At 37.7% G+C, this 19500-nt stretch overlaps 1 protein-coding gene across 16 annotated transcripts in view; it reads right to left on the reverse strand.

The window, feature by feature from the left end:
* Positions 1-3217: 3217 nt before the first annotated feature.
* XRN1 (5'-3' exoribonuclease 1) overlaps positions 3218-19500 on the reverse strand; it is a 110219-nt gene continuing 93936 nt past the window's right edge. For 7 of the 16 annotated variants that reach the window (XM_084989936.1, XM_084989935.1, XM_005669915.4 and 4 more), the window contains 6 exons: positions 19184-19365; positions 13621-13734; positions 13424-13526; positions 10038-10076; positions 9511-9671; positions 3218-8649 (listed from right to left, as the gene is read on the reverse strand). In XM_084989936.1, coding sequence (XP_084846062.1) covers positions 8347-8649; positions 9511-9671; positions 10038-10076; positions 13424-13526; positions 13621-13734; positions 19184-19365 — 902 coding nt within the window. In that variant the 3' untranslated portion in view covers positions 3218-8346. The remainder of the gene's footprint in view (positions 8650-9510; positions 9672-10037; positions 10077-13423; positions 13527-13620; positions 13735-19183; positions 19366-19500) is intronic. The other 9 variants (XR_014824073.1, XR_014824075.1, XR_014824070.1 and 6 more) reach the window with 3 other exon arrangements.

Raw genomic sequence — 19500 nt, forward strand, 5'->3', positions numbered from 1 at the left:
CAGTCTTCATTTTGAAAGCAAATAACTCCCGTCTTAAAATCAAGTAATACCTCCTATGAGAGGAGCCCTTGGGGGTTATCTTCTCATCCTGACTCTTCCTGCTCCAAAGACCATCACTCCACATGCTCAGGCCGTGGGAGCCATGTTCGTGTTAATGGACCTTATTTGCCCACACAGAGGTGGACATCTGATACAAAACATGGCCCATCTGGAGTAGAGATGGAGAGCCTAGCATGGCTGCTGGGGCTGAAACCATGTACAAGGGGAATATGGAAGCCTTGAGTGTTAAACAGACTAGAGAAGTAGGTACTTATGTCTCTGATTACTTTCTTGTTCTTGGTCTAGGCTCTTTTGAAGCTCCGCTGCGTTTCCGTTTTTGGATTCTAGGGGATTTTTCCTACATCCATATGATAAATCTTCTACTATCTCCCTCATTTTATTTTTTCTTAAGCTAATTTAAGTGGGATTTTTATTACATCCTAATGCCTTTTAGGATGAAGCTCAAACACTTTAGCATGGGCTGCAGTGTTCTTTACGGTCTCGTCTACCTTTGCCTACATTTTACTTCTGACCCCTCTTAATCTGGACCATATACAATTCAGCCCTGATCAGTCTCCTTTCCTCACTTGGCTCCTTTAAGGCTCAGTTCCTCCAGAAAAGAGATCCTGATACCTTCCCAGCCTGTGAGGAACTCCTTTCCTATGTACTAGTTACACTGGTACTGCGCTTGGTGGTTTATGTGTCCCTTTCTGCTAGACTTTATGGACAGTCAAAACTAGGTCTTATTCATATTTATAACTCTATGCTTGTGTTAAGGCCTTAAAAAGATACCAATAAAGAGCAAATGAGGAGTTCCCATCGTGGCGCAGTGGGAACAAATCCGACTAGGAACCATGAGGTTGCGGGTTTGATCCCTGGCCTTGTTCAGTGAGTGGGTTAAGGATTGGTGAGCTGTGGTGTAAATTGCAGACATGGCTCAGATCCTGCATTGCTGTGGCTGTGGTGTAGGCTGGCAATTGTAACTCCAATTTGACCCCTAGCCTGGGAATCTCCATATGCTGTGGGTGCAGCCCTAAAAAGCAAAAAAAAAAAAAAAAAAAAAAAACCCAAAAACCAAATGAAATGAATGAAAGAATATACTAATAATAAAACTAGATAGTGCTGATATGAAAACTAGATTATAAAGCCTAAACCTCATAGTATAGCAGAGTAGTTAACTGTAAGGTTTGGAGTCAGACTCCCGCATAAATGAAACCTGCCTACATGGTAGGGTTTTGAGGATTAAAGGAGATAATCTATATAAACCACCTAGCACACTGGCTTGGCATATTAAATACTTAATAAGCATTTAATAATTAGTAGGTATATTTTATTTATTGCTCCTATATTTAGGAACTCAGTGAAGCATGGCCAAGGCTCCTACAACTGCAGGAATCAGTGACTTCTTAAAGCATTGGAAAATTCTAAAGGCAACAATTTTACAAGTTGAAGGAGTTTAACTGAGATTACCCTTTTAGGAGGGCTCTTTGCAGGCATATCATAGATTGTAAACTCTGGTCACCATTAGGGCAAAGTTGTTTTGTGGGCCTTCTTTTATGTATAAACAATAAGGACTGACTGTCACTAAAGGTGACCTGCCGCTCACCCCCAACTGCATATGTTAGAGCAAAGACCTCATCTCCAGAGTCGAAGACACTATAAAGCCCATGGCCCCACAGAGAGGAGACAGAGAGTGAATTGGAGAGTAACACCTTGATTAAGTTCAGTTCCTGAGAAGCCTGATTGTACTTCCTAGATTGGATGCTCTGAGGTTGCCTCATATTCTTACAACAAATTTCCTTTTCTTAAGCAAGCTTGAGTAGGTTTTGATTTATTTAGTTTCAATTTCCAAGTCAAAAAACTGACACCAAGATTGGGGGAGCTCAGTGATGCTACAGAGTTAGGGGAGAGAGGGGTGGTTACTGAGGATGTCAGTATGGGGAGCTGGCAGTTTGGGAAATGGAGTTGAAAAGCAGCTAGCTAAGTGTCCACTGGTAATCCTAGGATGCCTGCTTCCTCTGGATCAAAGTGGCCAAATACCTTATCTTAGAATGTGACTGCTCCTTGGTGGGGGGTGAGGGGTTGTATAAAGTACAACAGTAGAGACAGACTCAGGTTTAAGAGGAGAGCTGGAAGCAGATATAGCAGGAAGAGATTTTCTTCCCTTCTTAAGCCCTTCTTTCCAACTCCTTCCCACCCCTACCACAGACAGATTTTGGTAACGTGTATCATAATGTATCAGAGTTACAAGACATGGCCAACATTAGGAAGACGTTAGTCCTGTAGCTTCCCCAACATGGTTCTGTAAGAACTTTCCCACTGGTAGAATAGAAAGAGGGGACTGATGGCACGCACGATAAAGGAAGACGAATGGAAAGAAAAGAGTTTTCCAGATATCCAAGTGGAGCTCAAATGACTATTTATGAACTCGACACTGGAGAGGGATTTAGTGGGAAAAGCACAGAGGCATTTCTTCCTTTAGGAGATGGAGAAACTGAGGCTTAGGAATTATATAACTTGCCAATTCTAATATGATAGTATCTTATTCATAATTAGAAAAGCTAGGATCTGAACAGTAGCCATTCATTCTTTTTTTTGTTGTTGTTGTTGTTGTCTTTCTAGCTATTTCTTGGGCCGCTCCTGCGGCATGTGGAGGTTCCCAGGCTAGGAGTCGAATCGGAGCTGTAGCCACCGGCCTACTCCAGAGCCACAGCAACGCGGGATCCGAGCCGCGTCTGCAACCTACACCACAGCTCACGGCAACGCCGGATCCTTAACCCACTGAGCAAGGGCAGGGACCGAACCTGCAACCTCATGGTTCCTAGTTGGATTCGTTAACCACTGCACCACGACGGGAACTCCCATTCATTCTTATAATTCAGACTTTTTCCACCATTCATGCTGTCTAGTTTATGTTAAATGACATAAATTCAAATTACTGATATAAAAAGATATGGGGTTTAAGTAAATACTGTAATATTTCTACTTTATTGATTGACTGATTGAATGACCATGCCTGTGGCATAGGGAAGTTCCCTGGCCAGGGAACAGATCTGAGTCATACCAGTGACCTGAGCCATAGCAGCGACAATGCCAGATCCTTAACCACTAGGCAACCAGGGAACTCCAGTGTTTCTACTTTTAACGTCACTGCAAATACACAAGAATAAACAGCATGTGAAATCATTCTCAAATGTTTAATTAAAATCCATATAGCATTTAACATGTATAGATGTTTAAACCCTTTTAGTGACTCTTAAATTTTAAAATTCTTTTGTACAATGTTTTGCGGCTAACTTCATGCTAAAAATCTAAAAAATATACAGCTTAACACAAAAATACATTCAGAGTCCATTCCAATGCAAGTTGAAAACACTTTAATTGCAGACAATGTAAAGATATTTAAAAAACAAAAACTATAAAATGAACACATAAAAGTCTTCCCTTTTGAATTTTAATAAAATACTGCTCTGTATAAGATCTAATGCAAAATTCCAGTTACTTATAAAATAGTTGTGTGAGGAAAGAAAGGAATTAAGATATATATGTATGAATTATACTTAATTATATTAAGTGAACAAAATTTCTAACGCTTTGATGATACTGTGCACTATCTATTACCCATATATCAAAATAGATGGAAACGCTCAAAGAAGTAACCGGGTGCAGGCAAAAGAAAATATGTAAGAGATTTGAGGAAAAAAAATAAAAAGCCCCCAAGCCCCAAAACAAACGAAAAAGCCTTTTAACTGTAAGGGAAAGTTCTTTTTTGAACTTAGAGCAAACTGTGGACCAAATTCTCACTCCTATTATTTTATGAGAAAACAGTATGAGGATTTGGCTCAAATTACTAAAACATCTACAGAAACTCATGTGGCCTGGTCATTTTAATAGTATACCAATTGCTGAAATAATTGATAGCAATAGGTTTACTATTGGAAAAAATTAATTTTTACAGGTTTAATTATGTAAAACTTTATCTATTGGAAACCAAAGTCTCCATCAAGAATTGCACTTGAGATGGCTGAACGCACGGCTTGGGCAAGGCATTATTGTTGGTTCACTGACATACACATGCACACAAACACAAAAGCAGCAATGGATTACTGATAGTCTTAACTACAAAAGCTATTTTTACCTGTTTTATTTATTTATTTTTTTCTTCTCTAAAAGAAGGATCAGTGGTGTTGGAGTCAGTGAAACTCCTGCTCGTGTCTGTTGGCTCTGCCCCATTGTTGTTGCTGCCTGCTTCTCTGGTGGAAGATGGAGAGATCTGATGGAAATGCGAACCAGCTTGGTCTGAAACATAATCACCTCTGGAATTTTAAGCATTACCCTGACTAGGAAAGGAAGCTTCTGCAAAAAAAGACTGTTTCACTGACAAAGCTTTTGAAATGTACATAAATGACACTGTCAGTTTGAGTTCCATCACTATCTCTAAAAAAATAAGTTCTGTGACTCATTTTTTTAAAAGGTAGAGAATACCCATCACAGTCATTTCCCTCCAATAAATTAATTCTCCTCCACAGTAAAAACACAGTTTGGAAGTAAGATGGTATTAAATATAGCAAGCTCAAAAAGCTAGGAAATTGTACACAGCTGCTTTAAAAAAGAGGCTCTGGAGAATGAGATAAAGCATATTAGAACTAACATCAGTGGCGAGCTAGACAGTTCTAGCTATCTTAGAGGGAAAAATTAGACAATCACTATGGAAATGTATGATTTATTACTACAAAAAGACAACTTAAAAGTGAATGATTAAAATAGGCCCTGCAGCTTACCTATTTCCTTGGGCTAGAAAGATAGAGTATAGTCTGAAAATGCAGTGACTGGATAGGTCTTAATTTAACTGGTTTCCTTCTAGCAACCACCTTCCTCTCTGCCCCCTCCCCAAGAATCTAGACTAGTTTGAAAAACACCAGTCTAGGAGTTCCATGATGGCACAGTGGGTTAAGGATCCAGCATTTTCAATGCAGCTGCCCAGATCATTGCTGTGGCGTGGGTTTAATCCACGACCCTGGGAACTTCCATATATTGCAGGGGCTGCTAAACAAACAAAACAGTCTAAAACCAAAGCAAGTTCCTCATCATAGAAAAGGAAATAAACAACAAAAAACCTGCATCAAGAGTTCTTTCTCTCTCCCACTAATAGGAAAAAAAAGCTTTTTTTTTCGTTCTGAAAGAAATACTTATTCCTCTGAAAAGCAAGGAAAGTCTTAAAATGGAAACCAAGGTATACATAGAGATGAAATTAATTTTTTAGGCAACTGAGTCTCAGATGTTTAAGACCTGAGACTACATGATTTTTTTTTTTTTTTCCTTTTAGGACCACACATGAGGCATATGGAAATTCCAGGCTAGGGCTTGAATCAGAGCTCCAGCTGCTGGCTTACATGCCACAGCCACAGCAAGGCAAGATCCAAGCCACATCTGCAGCCTATCCTGAAGCTTGAGGCAATGCCTGATCCTTAACCCAATGAGTGAGGCCAGAGACTGAACCCGCATCCTCATGAAGACTATGCCAGGTTCTTAACCTGCTGAGCCACAGCAGTAACTCCTACTACATAATGTTTTTATCAATTAGTACATTCTACCTGTCCAATTATAAAACTCAGAAAATGATTAAGAAATACTGAAAAGAAACAATAAGACTGAAAGGATGAATATTCAAAATTCACTTAATTTGCTCAAAAAAAAAAACCCTTATTGAATAAGAATATTTAGAAATGTTTCAGTGAGAAAAGAAGGTTTAAATAGATTTAACTGCTCTCTCTAGTTATGTGGAAACATGAAGCATTTTGGGGATTCTGGTCTTCTGTGCCCTATATAGTCCATGGTTTTCACAGAAAGTCCAGAGCAGGTTCAATAGTTGAATGGACATATTTCTAAACCTGGGCGTAGTCTAAGTCTGCCCCATCCAAAAAGGAAAACTTGTAAGTTTTCCAATCTTTCAGTGGATCTAGTCCTCTCAAGATTATCATGAAATAAAAACAGCCTCTGCCTCTTACATCCTCCCTAGAAAGGGCACATCTGTTGATCTCAGGCCCCATCTGGGAAAGGCCTACAAGGGAAAGGGAATAAAGACAAATGCCTTTGCACTATCTAGTCATTTTGGAGCTCTATCCCATTTTAATCTATCTTTAATAATCCTGACTTCTAGAACAATATGTTTTTGAAAAACAGAAGAAACAAAGAAAACATTTTTACTGCCTATCCACCTAGAATTATCAGCTTGCTTTGCCTGAATACTGAAGACACATCTTTATATGGGTCACTGGCACTATGCTTACCAAAATTTCTCTTGAAGTTTTCAGAAGATACATGTGCTCCTCCTTCTGTGTTCTAAAAAAGATGTGGGCTGTACACTGTTTATAGAGTGGTCACACAGCACTGATGAATGAGGCAGTTCTTGAATGCTGGCATTTTTACAGTTACATAAGATGAAAAATATTATACACTTCAAAGTAGTAAGAGGTTAACATAACCTTACTGTCACAATTCAACTTTCTTGTACTGTATTCCCATAAGAGATATTTCCAATAAAAAAATAGTTTATGAGGCAATAAGGACAAACACTGAGAATTACTTGAGCCTCATGACTCAAATTCCCCCTGCAGAAAAACAAACATTCCCAATAATGAAATGTTGGGAAACAATGTACATCTGAATCTAGGAAATTAATGGAAAATAAAATCACAGAAACTCATATGACTATAATAAATGACCAATAATGAACATTTCCCTCTTATATACTAAAGGCACTACTAATATACAAATATTCTATTAACATTAGAGAAACTCTGAAATCAGCAATTAGAGAAAGGAATCCATTTAATTCAATACCAGCGTTTTTAAAAACAAATAGACTACTTTAAGACTCAAGGCAGAGTTTTCAATGAGCAAAATCAAACTGGATATAATAATATGCAGCTCCATACAAAAACTGTGGTTCCTACTTTAAAAAAGTATGATAACTTACTTCCTTAAAAATATAAGCATATCACAAAAATTAAGCGTAAATACATATACATATACATACATATATATATACATATACATACATACATATATGTGTGTGTGTGTATATATATATATATATATATATATATATATATATATATATATAACTCAGGCCCTGGTACCACTGAGAAATTTTCATAAATTCTAAAATAATTTCAACAGCCACAGCTTGAACAACACACACCCACACAAGACATGCAAAGACAAAATGCCAGAGGCACTGAACAGTTCAGCATAAAGCTAAAAATATGGAAAGAGAATGAGATGAGTGAGCATTTGTCATATAAATAATGTACATTATACACTGATTGTGCCTGTGCACAACTTGGAAATTAAAAAATTTTAGAATTTCTTCAGTCCCAGGAAATACTATACATGGACCAAGAAGAGAGCTCTCATGTATGTTTAAGTATGCAGGTAAAAAGCTTTTCAAAAGAATAACACGATTTTATTTTAATTAATTATGATTAATATTTTGTACTTTACTCAACGAGAAGATTAATTTGTAATCATTTTACCCTGTAGATTTTGAAACTTAATTTTACTAGAAATTACTAATGCTGGTTCTTCCATGGTCTAAAAAATTGTAATTATTTACTCAAATCTAGATTGCTATTTATAGTTTCAAGCAGTTAAATGAAATAGTCTGATCCATATTCTGAAGTAGCTTTGGTACAAAATTGAGAATAAAGCAAAACTGGCAGCACCACCACAAGTGTGATCATTTCACAACAGGTCTAAAGGACCCTCAGAGATAACAGAACATAAGTTAAAATACCTATAAATAAGAGCCATTCTCCTGACAATCTTGTTACATCATTAAAAAAAGAAATAAAATCCACATTCAGTAAATTATACTTGAGGCCCAATTTTCATGCTCCACTTAATTATCCCTCAATGATAATGTAAAAAATGTTTATTATTATTGCAATATGACATCTAATTCATAGTTTAGGATGCTTCTAATGATGAGGCCAATGGTTGGAGTGGTACATTTGAATGCTTAGTCCACTGATATTATTTTAACATAAGGTTTAATTTATTCTTTTTTTTTACAGCTTTATTGAGGTATAATTGATGTAAAACAAACTGCACATACTTAAGATGTACAATTTGATGGATAGTTTTTAAACAGCATGAAAAGTGCCTGACAATTAAAATTTTAAAAATTTTAATTGAAACATATTGTTTTAAAATAGTACGTTGTAATTTTTATGAGACACAGATATGGATTTATAAAAAGGTGGGAGGAAAGGAAAGAAGTTGATTTAATTCCAAGTACCAAATTTATTCAGAAGGTTTAGAAATGCCAAAATTGACAGCCAGTTTTCTTGATTTTCTTCTTGAAGAAGAGCTTGGTGTTGATTTATGGTGAGACATACTATGGCCTGGGGAGGCAGCTTCAGCTTGAAGAGAAGATGCAGGCTGGATATTCTGAGAGGACTTTAACGAAGCTGATGAACTCTCCTGTGGAACTGCTTTGGTGACATCAGAAGATGCTGACTGGCTAGTTTGAAGTGGTGTGGCATGAGAACTCTGAGTCTCCTTGTTCTCAAAGTTCTTTTTGTTTGCAACTCTTTTTTTAGTTACCTTTAAGAAATAAAAGCATCATTAATTAATAACACAGGCAAAAAAAGCTAGTTTTAGAAACTACCATAACCCATGCTACTAACACTCGTCAATTACCACTGACTTATTACTTCCAGGTATAATCTCCAAATCAGACTTTTTAAATTCAAGGAATTTAGTTACAAATAAAATATTTTAAAATTATCCATAACTTAAATATAAAGAAAATTTATATTCCTGACTTTGTTTTCTTTTTAGGGCCATACCTGTGGCATATGGAAGTTCTCAGGCTAGGGATCGAATGGGCAGGTTCTTAACCCATTGAGCCACAACAGGAACTCCTATATTCTTGATTTTAAATTACTTTGTTCTAGAAAAGGATGTTACAACTTGCTGTAATTATTACTATTCATTAGAACACAAACTCAGGCAGCAGGGATCAGGTCAGACTTGGTTACCACTGGTAAAAAACATTCTCAGTACCCAGACCAGTACTGACTGAGCTTCTAGTTGGCACCAAATAAGTAATTACTGAGTACACAATTTTTTTTTTTTTTTTTTTTTTTTAGGGCTGCACCTGCAGCCATATGCAGGTTCCCAGGCTAGTGTCAAGTGGGAGCTGTAGCCTCTGGCCTACACCACAAGCCACAGTAACGCCATATCCAAGCCATGTCTGCGACCTACACCATAGCTCATGGCAATGCCAGATCCTTAACCCACTGAGAAAGGCCAGGGATTGAACCTGTGTCCTCATGGATGCTAACGTCAGATTTGTTTCCGCTGCACCACAACAGGAACACCCGAGTACACAAAATTTTATAAATGGTCTTTGAGCAGTAAAAAATTCCCTTAAAAATGTAATAATTGTCTTTTAGGTCTCACCTGTAAAGGTATGAACTGATTATGCACACCAGCTGGCATTCCTCCAGCCATGGGCATGGTCCCGGCATATGAAGTATGATGGAAGGGCTTCCCAGGAACTGGCACTGGTGGTCCCCACGGCATCGAGCCAAAGAGATGAGTTGATGATGGCATTATATTAGCTGTTGAAAATCATGGAAAAACTGTTTTAGTAAAATGGTATCATTAAAGCCTGAAATTTCAGACCTCCTCCTGCTACCCTCTTTTGGCTTTTTTCACTATGGCAAAGGGTATACACTTAGCTTCTCTGATTGATCTTGCTTACAACATTCAAGCTCAGGATTCCCCTTAAGGATTGTGAACCATCTACAGACGTCATCTTATCATCATGCTATCTGGCCTATGAAGGCCAATAGTACTATATACTGATACGAACTTTAGGAATATTTGTAACACTATTTTAAAAAATAATAAAATGGTTATGAAATTGTCTCTCGGGGATGGGGGGGAAAGCCAGGGCACAAAGAGAGAAATCTTAAGGATCTCACCTGCCCCCAATGCTAAGTTGCTTCCATAGTGATCCCAGCCTACAAAAAAACCAAAAAAGCTCAAGTCTTGAAATCTGATCACTTTCATATGATATGCAGACTCTTTCCCTTATTCTAATATTTGTAATTCGAGCATTTAAAAATTTATATTTTGTTTCTTATTAAAAGTGCATTAAATCCATGATTCCCCAAGGAAATTTGTGTATCTAAAACACATGGTGAGCTTTCTGGCCAAGGCCCCGGATCTTATACATAGATTCTGAGGGGCCCAAAAATCTGTATTCTTAATAAGGTTCATGGGTGATTCTTAAGCAGTCAGTACCAAGGCAGCATTTGGGAACTGCTGCATTAAACAATGACATCTGAGACACTGGCACATTGCCACTGAAGAAGGTATGTTCTGTGTTCAAATCTTCTTTCTAGAGAGATTAAAAAGGCAGCCTGGACTATAAGACAGTATAGCTTAACTAAAATTTAGCCACTTAAAAAAATGTTTGGGAGAGTTCTCGTCATGGCTCAGCAGTTAGCTACCTGACTAACATCCATGAGGACACAGGCTCGATCCCTGGCCTCGCTCAGTGAGTTAAGAATCTGGTATTGCCATGAGCTGTGGTGTAGGTCACAGACATGGCTTGGAATCTGTGTGGCTGTGGCTGTGGCGTAGGTCGGCAGCTACAGTTCCAATTGGACCCCTAGCCTGGGAACCTCCATATGCTGCAGGTGCAGCCCTAAAAGACAAAAAGACCAAAAAAAAAAAAAAAAAAAAAAAAAAAAAGTTTCGATCAGGAGAGAAGAATCTCTATTTTTCAATTTTATGAATTACACACATACATTCCAGGATAAAGAACAGTTTCAATATGAAAACAGTGAGATTTAGAAAATTATGTCTTTTTCTCTTTTTTTTTTTTTTTGCTTTTTAGGGCCACACATGCTGCAAATGTATGTTCCTAGGCTAGGGGTCGAATTGGAGCTGCAGCTGCTGGCCTACACCATGCCATTTCAATGCCAGATCCAAGCCATGTCTTCGAACTATACCACAGCTCATGGCAACGCTCGATCCTTAACCCACTGAGCAAAGCCAGGGATGAAACCCGCAACCTAATGGTTCCGAGTCAGACTCATTTCCGCTGTGCCACGACGGGAACCCTGAGTATCCTTTTTTTTGTCTCTTTTTTTTTGCCTTTTCTAGGGCTGCTCCCGTGGCATATGGAGGTTCCCAGGCTAGGGGCTGAATTGGAGCTACTGCTGCTGGCCTACACCACAGCCACAGCAACGCAAGATCTGAGCTGCATCTGCAACCCACACCACAGCTCACGGCAACACCGGATCCTTAACCCACTGAGCAAGGCCAAGGATCAAACCCGCAACCTCATGGTTCCTAGTTGGATTCGTTAATCACTGTGTCACGATGGGAACTCCCCTGAGTATCCTCTTTAATAGACACTTCAGTTTGTAGCAGAATCCTGTTCTGCTAAATTGCTTACTATTTCTTTAACTGCTTTTCTCATTACACACTCTTTCCAAGTGTCTAATTTGCTGCTTTCCCTTGCCTCTTTGTCCTTGTAGGCTTATTACACATTTAAAATAATTTATGGAGTTCTTGCCATGACGCAATGGGACTGGAGGCATCTTGGGAGCGCTGGGACACGGGTTTGATTCCCAGCTGAGCACAATGGGTTAGGGACCCAGTGTTGCTGCAACTGCGGTTTAGGTCACAACTGCGGCTGGGATCTGATCCCTGGGCTGGGAACTCCATATGCCTCGGGGTGGGCAAAAATTTTTTAAAAAGTAAAAAAAAAAAAATAATTTATGATTCAGTTTAATGGAGTTTAGGCAAAGAGATAACTGGTTTAATCAGCATTATTAACCTTTGTAATATTTATAGTGAGGATTAGTATGTAGAGCTCCTGGAATAATATCTGGCATACAGTAGACGCAAAAAGGTAATTTTCTAAACTTGAAATAAGCAAATTATTTTTTTATTTTTATTTTTTTTGGTCTTTTCTAGGGCTGCTCCCATGGCATATAGAAGTTCCCAGGTTAGGGGTCTAATCGGAGCTGTAGCCACCGGCCTAATGCCAGAGCCACAGCAACATGGGATCCGAGCCATGTCTGTGACCTATACCACAGTTCACGGCAATGCCAGATCCTTAACCCACTGAGCAAGGCCAGGGATCGAACCTGCAACCTCATGGTTCCTAGTCAGATTCATTGACCACTGTGCCACGATGGCAACTCCAGCAAATTATTGGTTTTAAAATGATAATGATTAGGATATGAAGAAACCAACTGTTATTAGAAAAGAGGGGTGACAGAGAAGTGTTCAATAAACTTAAGTTTTAGAATAAAAAATTATAAATAAACAAGGCCCTACTCTATAGCACAGGGAACTATATTCAATACCCTGTGATAAATCATAACGGAAAAAGAGTATGTTGTATAGCACAGGGAACTCTACCCAATATTCTGTGATAATCTATATGGGAGAAGAATCTGAAAAAGAAGAGATGTACGTATATATATAACTGAACCACTTTGTTGTACAGCAGAAATTATCACAACACTGTAAATCAACTATACTTCAATTACAACTTTAAAAAAATGAAAAAAATGGAAAAGAATCTGAAAAATAATATATATACTCATATATATAATTGAATCACTTTGTTGTACAGCAGAAACTAACATAACATTGTACATTAACTATATACTTCAATAAAATAAAGAAAAGAATAAAGAGATCCTAAACACAGTCTAGCATAAATAAGAAAATGGTATCCCAATGGAGTCCCATGACTTTCTCAATAAAAGAACCTGGACAAAAACAGAGTCCTGATTCCACAGTGACCTTTTCATTCCCCCAGCAAACCAGGAAGTCACCAACTGACTACAGGAAGCAGGGAACTACCTGCTTGGCACTATGTTTGGAGGAGGAAGACAACTGTGCATAAGAAACACACATACGGTAAGACTTAAATCCTCTCCACTCTTTATTTCTCTCATTGTCAAGGGCAGTTTCTTTCAAACCCACAGCTTCAAAGCTTTACCTATTTTTTCATTCCCTTCATCTCTGTTTTATCTTCCCATACCCTCCACCTCATCCTGTGTTTTGATGTCTACCTTAAACCAAAATTCATGTGTGGGCAGTTACTGGGCTGCCCCAAAGAACTGTCCTACTCTATCCAGCCACACTAGAGACTACAGGAGGACACTGGAATTTCTAGATGAATCTGCAGATTCTGGTTTCAGGCTTATTTCTCATAACTCCTTAAATTCCCTAGACATTTGGATAATTTCTTGTGTTTTATCAAAATGATACTTCTTAAAAAGAACTTTCTAAAAACAATAACTCAATAACAAATATTTAGAAGAGCAAAATATCTTACCAGTAGGTTGGGGAAAAACTGGAGGAATTGTTCCAGGTGGTACAGCAGGAGGATAACTTGGAAATATTGGTGGAGGCAAAGGGAAATTCACTCCTAAGGAGCCCTATGAAAGTATTTAAAAGTTATAAGACAATGCAACAAAAACATGTACAGGGATTGATTAAAGATTTAGTAGAGAATCCATGGACAGTTCTCACCAATTGTTGTAAAGCAAAAAGTGCAGCTTTTTCCTTGGCCTCATTTTCAGAATGGCACTGTGGCCCATGTACCAGTAAGCCATTAGATAATTTTACCTGGCAAACTGTCATTGTCTAAAAAAAAAAAAAACAAACAACCAAACATGAATGTTTATGAAGTTATCTGCCAGGAAGTCGACCTCCTCCTCCAAAGCTTAGTCTAAACAGGTAGAATAACATCATCTAACATTCTGTAAAAAAAAATTAACAAAATTCAAGAATTTAAAAAAGGAATATCAGCTTAAGTTTTGGGTTGTGATGCAAAAACTTTAAAACTGTTGCCTTGTCTTTCAATGTTTACAAAGTTAAAATGATCTCTAAGTTAGTTGAAGGGTCAAGCATCCTAATGGAAATGAAAGCCAGAAAAACTTTCTTCCTTATGTCTAGGACTGGAAAACTAGGTCTTTGCTTGTTTTTGTATATAAGATTTTACTGGAACACAGCCAAGTCCACTTTTTTCTGAATTAGCTGTTTTCATACCACAACTGCAGAGGTAAGTGCTTGTGCTAGAGACCAAATACTTACTATCTGGCCATTTATACAAAAAAATTGCTGACCCTTGCTTCCCAACATCCTTTAAATACAAGGTATTTTGCTAATGAGAATTTACTTCCAAAATCTGAAAGACTCAGAGGTTCTGACTGATACATTTACATTTAAATGATAACTCTTCACAGTATACTTTTTTCCCCCTCTTACAAAAAGATTTTTATATAGTACTGTTAGTTAATTATGCTTTCTATTTCAGGTGAGAATCTGTATACAGAAAAAGGATAAAGCAACTTTCTCATAATGGTTCTCGAGGTGCGGTATGGGGTCCCTGGAGGTTCCTGAGACCCTTTCTGGGGATCCTTGAAGTTCTATTTTCATAACAATATGAAATTATGAAGATACTATTTGACATTTTCACTCTCATTTTCTCATTAAGTATACAGAGGACAAAAAGTACACTGATAACAATTTCAGATTCTACACTGCACTAACTTTTACGAAAATACCATGTTTTAATGTAGTACCAAAAAATATTCCCACTTATATGAAAAGGCTATTAAAATTTTCTCCCTGTTTTGGATTATCTATTTCTGTGAGGTCAGATTTTCTTTTTTTTTTTGTCTTTTTTTGTTGTTGTTGTTGCTATTTCTTGGGCCGCTCTCGCGGCATATGGAGATTCCCAGGCTAGGGGTTGAATCGGAGCTGTAGCCACCGGCCTACACCAGAGCCACAGCAACGCGGGATCCAAGCCGCGTCTGCGACCTACACCACAGCTCACGGCAACGCTGGATCGTTAACCCACTGAGCAAGGGCAGGGACCGAACCCGCGACCTCATGGTTCCTAGTCAGATTCGTTAACCACTGCGCCACGACGGGAACTCCAGATTTTCTTCATCTATTTCAACCCAAAGCACATATTACAAGAGACTGATGTAAGAGGCCCATATGAGAATCTAGCTTTTTCTATTAAGCTAGATGATGGAAAAGATTTGCAAAAATGTAGAGCAATACCACTCCTCACTAATTTTTTTTTTTTTTAACATAACCACTCAGAGGCAAATTTACAGCAATACAGGCCTTCCTCAAAAAAGAGGATCTCGAATTGACAACTTAACCCATCACCTAAATGAATTAGAAAAAGAAGAACAAATGAAACCTAAAGTTGGCAGAAGAAAGGAAATTATAAAGATCAGAGAGAAAATCAATAAAACAGAGATTCAAAAAACAATAGAAAAAAAATCAATAAAACCAAGTTTTATTGATTCTGGTTCTTTAAAAAGGTAAACAAAATTGACAAACCCCTGGCCAGATTCACCAAGAGGAGAGAAAAAACCCAAATAAAATACGAAATGAAAAAGGAGAAATCATAACGGATACTGCAGAAATACAAAAAAACCACAAGAGAATACTGTGAACAACTGTATGCCAACAAATCTGACAACCTAGAAGAAATGGACAACTTTCTAGAGACTTACAGCCTGCCGAAACTGAATCAAGAAGAAATAGATCAACTGAACAGACTGATCACTAGAAATGAAATTGAATATGTCATAAAAACACTCCTTACAAATAAATGTCCAGGACTGGATGGCTTTGCAAGTGAATTCTACCAAACATACAAAGAGGAACTTATACCCATCCTCCTTAAACTTTTCCAAAAGGCTAAAGAAGAAGGAATACTCCCAAAGACATTTTATGATGCCAACATCACCCTAATTCCAAAACCAAAGATACCATGAAAAAAGAAAACTATAGGCCAACATCTCAGATGAATATAGACGCAAAAGTTCTCAACAAAATTTTAGCCAACCGAATCCAACAACACATAAAAAAGATCATACACCACGACCAAGTGGGATTTATCCCAGATTCACAAGGATGGTTCAATGTATGCAAATCAATCAATGTCATATACCACATTAACAAAAGAAAAGACGAAAACCACATGATCATCTCAATAGATGCAGAAAAAGCATTTGACAAAGTCCAACATCCATTCATGATAAAAACTCTTACCAAAGTGGGTATAGAGGGAACATAACATAATAAAAGCCATTTACGACAAACCCACAGCCAATACAATACTCAATGGAGAAAACCTGAAAGCCTTTTCACTAAAATCTGGAACAATACAAGGATGCTCACTCTCACCACTTTTATTTTTAAATATTTTTTCTCTTTTCTAGGGCTGCACCTGCGGTATATAGAGGTTCCCAGGCTGGGGGTCTAATCGGAGCTGTAGCTGCCGGCCTACGACAGAGCCACAGCAACACATGATCTGAGCTGCATCTGCGACCTACACCATAGCTCACGGCAATGCTGGATCCTTAACCCACTGAGCGAGGCCATGGACTGAACCTGCAACTTCATGGTTCCTAATCAGATTTGTTAACTACTGAGCCACGATGGGAACTCCCACCACTTTTATTCAACATAGTACTAGAAGTCCTAGCCACAGCAATCAGACAAACAAAAGAAATAAAAGGTATCCAAATTGGAAGAAGAGAGGTAAAATTGTCACTGTATGCAGATGACATGATACTATATATAGAAAACCCTAAAGACTCAACCCAAAAAACTACTTGAACTGATCAACAAATTCAGCAAAGCAGCAGGATACAAGATTAACATTCAGAAATCAGTCACATTTCTGTATACTAAAAATGAAATATTAGAAAAGTAAGACAAAAATACAATACCTTTTAAAATTGCACCCCAAAAAATCAAATACCTGGAAATAAACCTGAGCAAGGAGGCGAAAGACTTACATGATGAGAACTATAAAACATTAATGAAGGAAATTAAAGAGGATGCAAAGAAATGAAAAGATAGTCCATGTTCCTAGGTTGGAAAAATTAATATTGTAAACATTACCCAAAGCAATCTACAGATTCAATGCAATCCCTATGAAATTACCCATAACATTTTTCACAGAACTAGAACAAACAATCCAAAAATTTATATGGAACCACAAAAGACCCAGAATTGCCAAAGCAATCCTGAGGAACAAAAACCAAGCAGGAAGCATAACTCTCCCAGATTTCAGGCAATAATACAGAGCCACAGTCATGAAGACAGTGTGGTACTGGTACCAAAACAGACACACAGACCAGTGGAACAGAACAGAGAACCCAGAAATAAACCCCGACACCTATGGTCAATTAATCTTTGACAAAGGAGGCAAGAAAATAAAATGGGAAAAAGACAGTCTTTTCAGCTGATGGTGCTGGGAAACCTAGACATCCACATGTAAATCAGTGAAACTGGAACACTCCCTCACACCATGCATGAAAATAAACTCAAAATGGCTTAAAGACTTAAATGTAAGATAAGACACCATCAAACTCCTAGAAGAGAACAGAGGCAAAACATTCTCTGATATCAATCTTACAAATGTTTTCTTAGGTCAGTCTCTCAAAGCATCAGAAATAAAAGCAAAAATAAACCAATGGGACCTAATCAAACTGACAAGCTTTTGTACAGCAAAGGAAACCCTGAAAAACACAAAAAGATAATTTACGGAATAGGAAAAAATAGTTTCAAATGATGCAACTGACAAGGGCTTAATCTCTAAAATACACAAACAATTTATACAACTTAGTGGCAAAAACAACCCAATGGAAAAATGGGCAAAAGACCTGAACAGACATTTTTCCAAGGAAGATGGACAGATGGCCCCAATAGGCACATGGAAAAATGCTCAATATCACTGATTATTAGAGAAATGCAAATCAAAACTGCTATGAGGTTCCACTTCACCCCAGTCAGAATGGCTATCATTAATAAGTCCACAAATAACAAATGCTAGAGAGGGTGTGGAGAAAAGGGAACCCTCCTGTACTGTTGGTGGGAATGTAAATTGGTACAACCACTGTGGAAAACAGTATGGAGTACCTTAGAAAACTATGCATAGAACTACCATATGACCCAGCAATCCCACTCTTGGGCATATGTCTGGACAAAACTTTCCTTGAAAAAAAAACATATGCACCCGCATGTTCATTGCAGCACTATTCACAATAGTCAAGACATGGAAACAACCTAAATGTCCACTGACAAGACAATTGGATTAAGAAGATGTGGTATATATACATGAATAGAACACTACTCAGCTATAAAAAAGAACAAAATAATGCCATTTACAGCAACATGGATGGAACTAGAGACTCATACTAAGTGAAGTAAGTGAGAAAGAGAAAGACAAATACCATATAATATCACTTACATCTGGAATCTAATACATGGCACAAATGAACCTTTCCACAGAAAAGCAAATCATGGACATGGAGAACAGATGTGTGGTTGCCAAGAGGGAGGGGGAGGAAGTAGGAGGGACTGGGCATTTGGGGTTAATAGATGCAAACTACTGCCTTTGGAATAGATACGCAATGAGATCTGCTGTATAGATAGCACTGGGAACTATGTCGGGTCACTTGTGATGGAGCATGATAATGTGAGAAAAAAGAATGTATACATGTATGTGTGACTGGGTCACTTTGCTGTGCAGCATAAAACTGACAGAACACTGTAAATCAGTTATAATGGAAACAATAAAAATCATTATAAAAAATAAAGTTAAAAGTAACTTAAAACAAAAAAAATAAATTTTTTAGAAAAGTTATTTTTAATGCACAAGAAATACTAAAAATTTTTTTTCAGTTTTCAGTTTTAATTTGGTAAATATGGATATAACACAAGTACATGAAAGTTCCTTGGGAGCCTCAAAAAGAGAGGGGGGAGCTTCTGAGACAAAAAGTTTGAAAATTGTTTCTGTAGCCCAAGATCCCTAGACTCTATTAGTCTGAAGAATCTTGCCAGGCTACCTGCTGCCCAGGTTCCTCTGATAAATCTCTCTGAGGGCTCTGGTTATGCATAAATCTAAGAGCCAGTGTGAGAAGTATTAATCTATGCTTCTCATAAAGTTAGAAAAAAAATCAGCTCCATTATATTATTTCTAGCCAAAGATTTTCAGTCAATTTATTTAAGCTCAGTGTTCAAACACTTATGTAAATGAAACATTAGTATACTATACCTGTGGTGTTCTTAGAAAGGAGAAATCTGGTTGTGGCATTCCAACAAGGGAACAAATTCGAGAAAGTTCAGTTACTGGTGTGGACACAGGAGGAATCTGGCTGAGAGCAGGCCAGCACATACTGTCCAAAGACTGAACATTATGGTACTCACTGGCACTGTGAGGCTTGTTCGTATAAGATGCTACCAAAAAAGAGAAAAGGACACAGCAACATTAAATGATATCCCAACCTATGCAATTATGGCAGTGCTCTACAGAATACTAATAGGACACTGTAAAAAGGTGGAGAGAAATCTCCCATGAAGTAACTATAAGAA

The sequence above is a fragment of the Sus scrofa genome, chromosome 13 (assembly GCF_054392235.1).
Source record: "Sus scrofa isolate SSC_HxYL_T2T_F1_AM1 chromosome 13, Sscrofa_HxYL_maternal_Yorkshire_Landrace_v2.0, whole genome shotgun sequence".
Lineage (NCBI taxonomy): Eukaryota > Metazoa > Chordata > Mammalia > Artiodactyla > Suidae > Sus > Sus scrofa.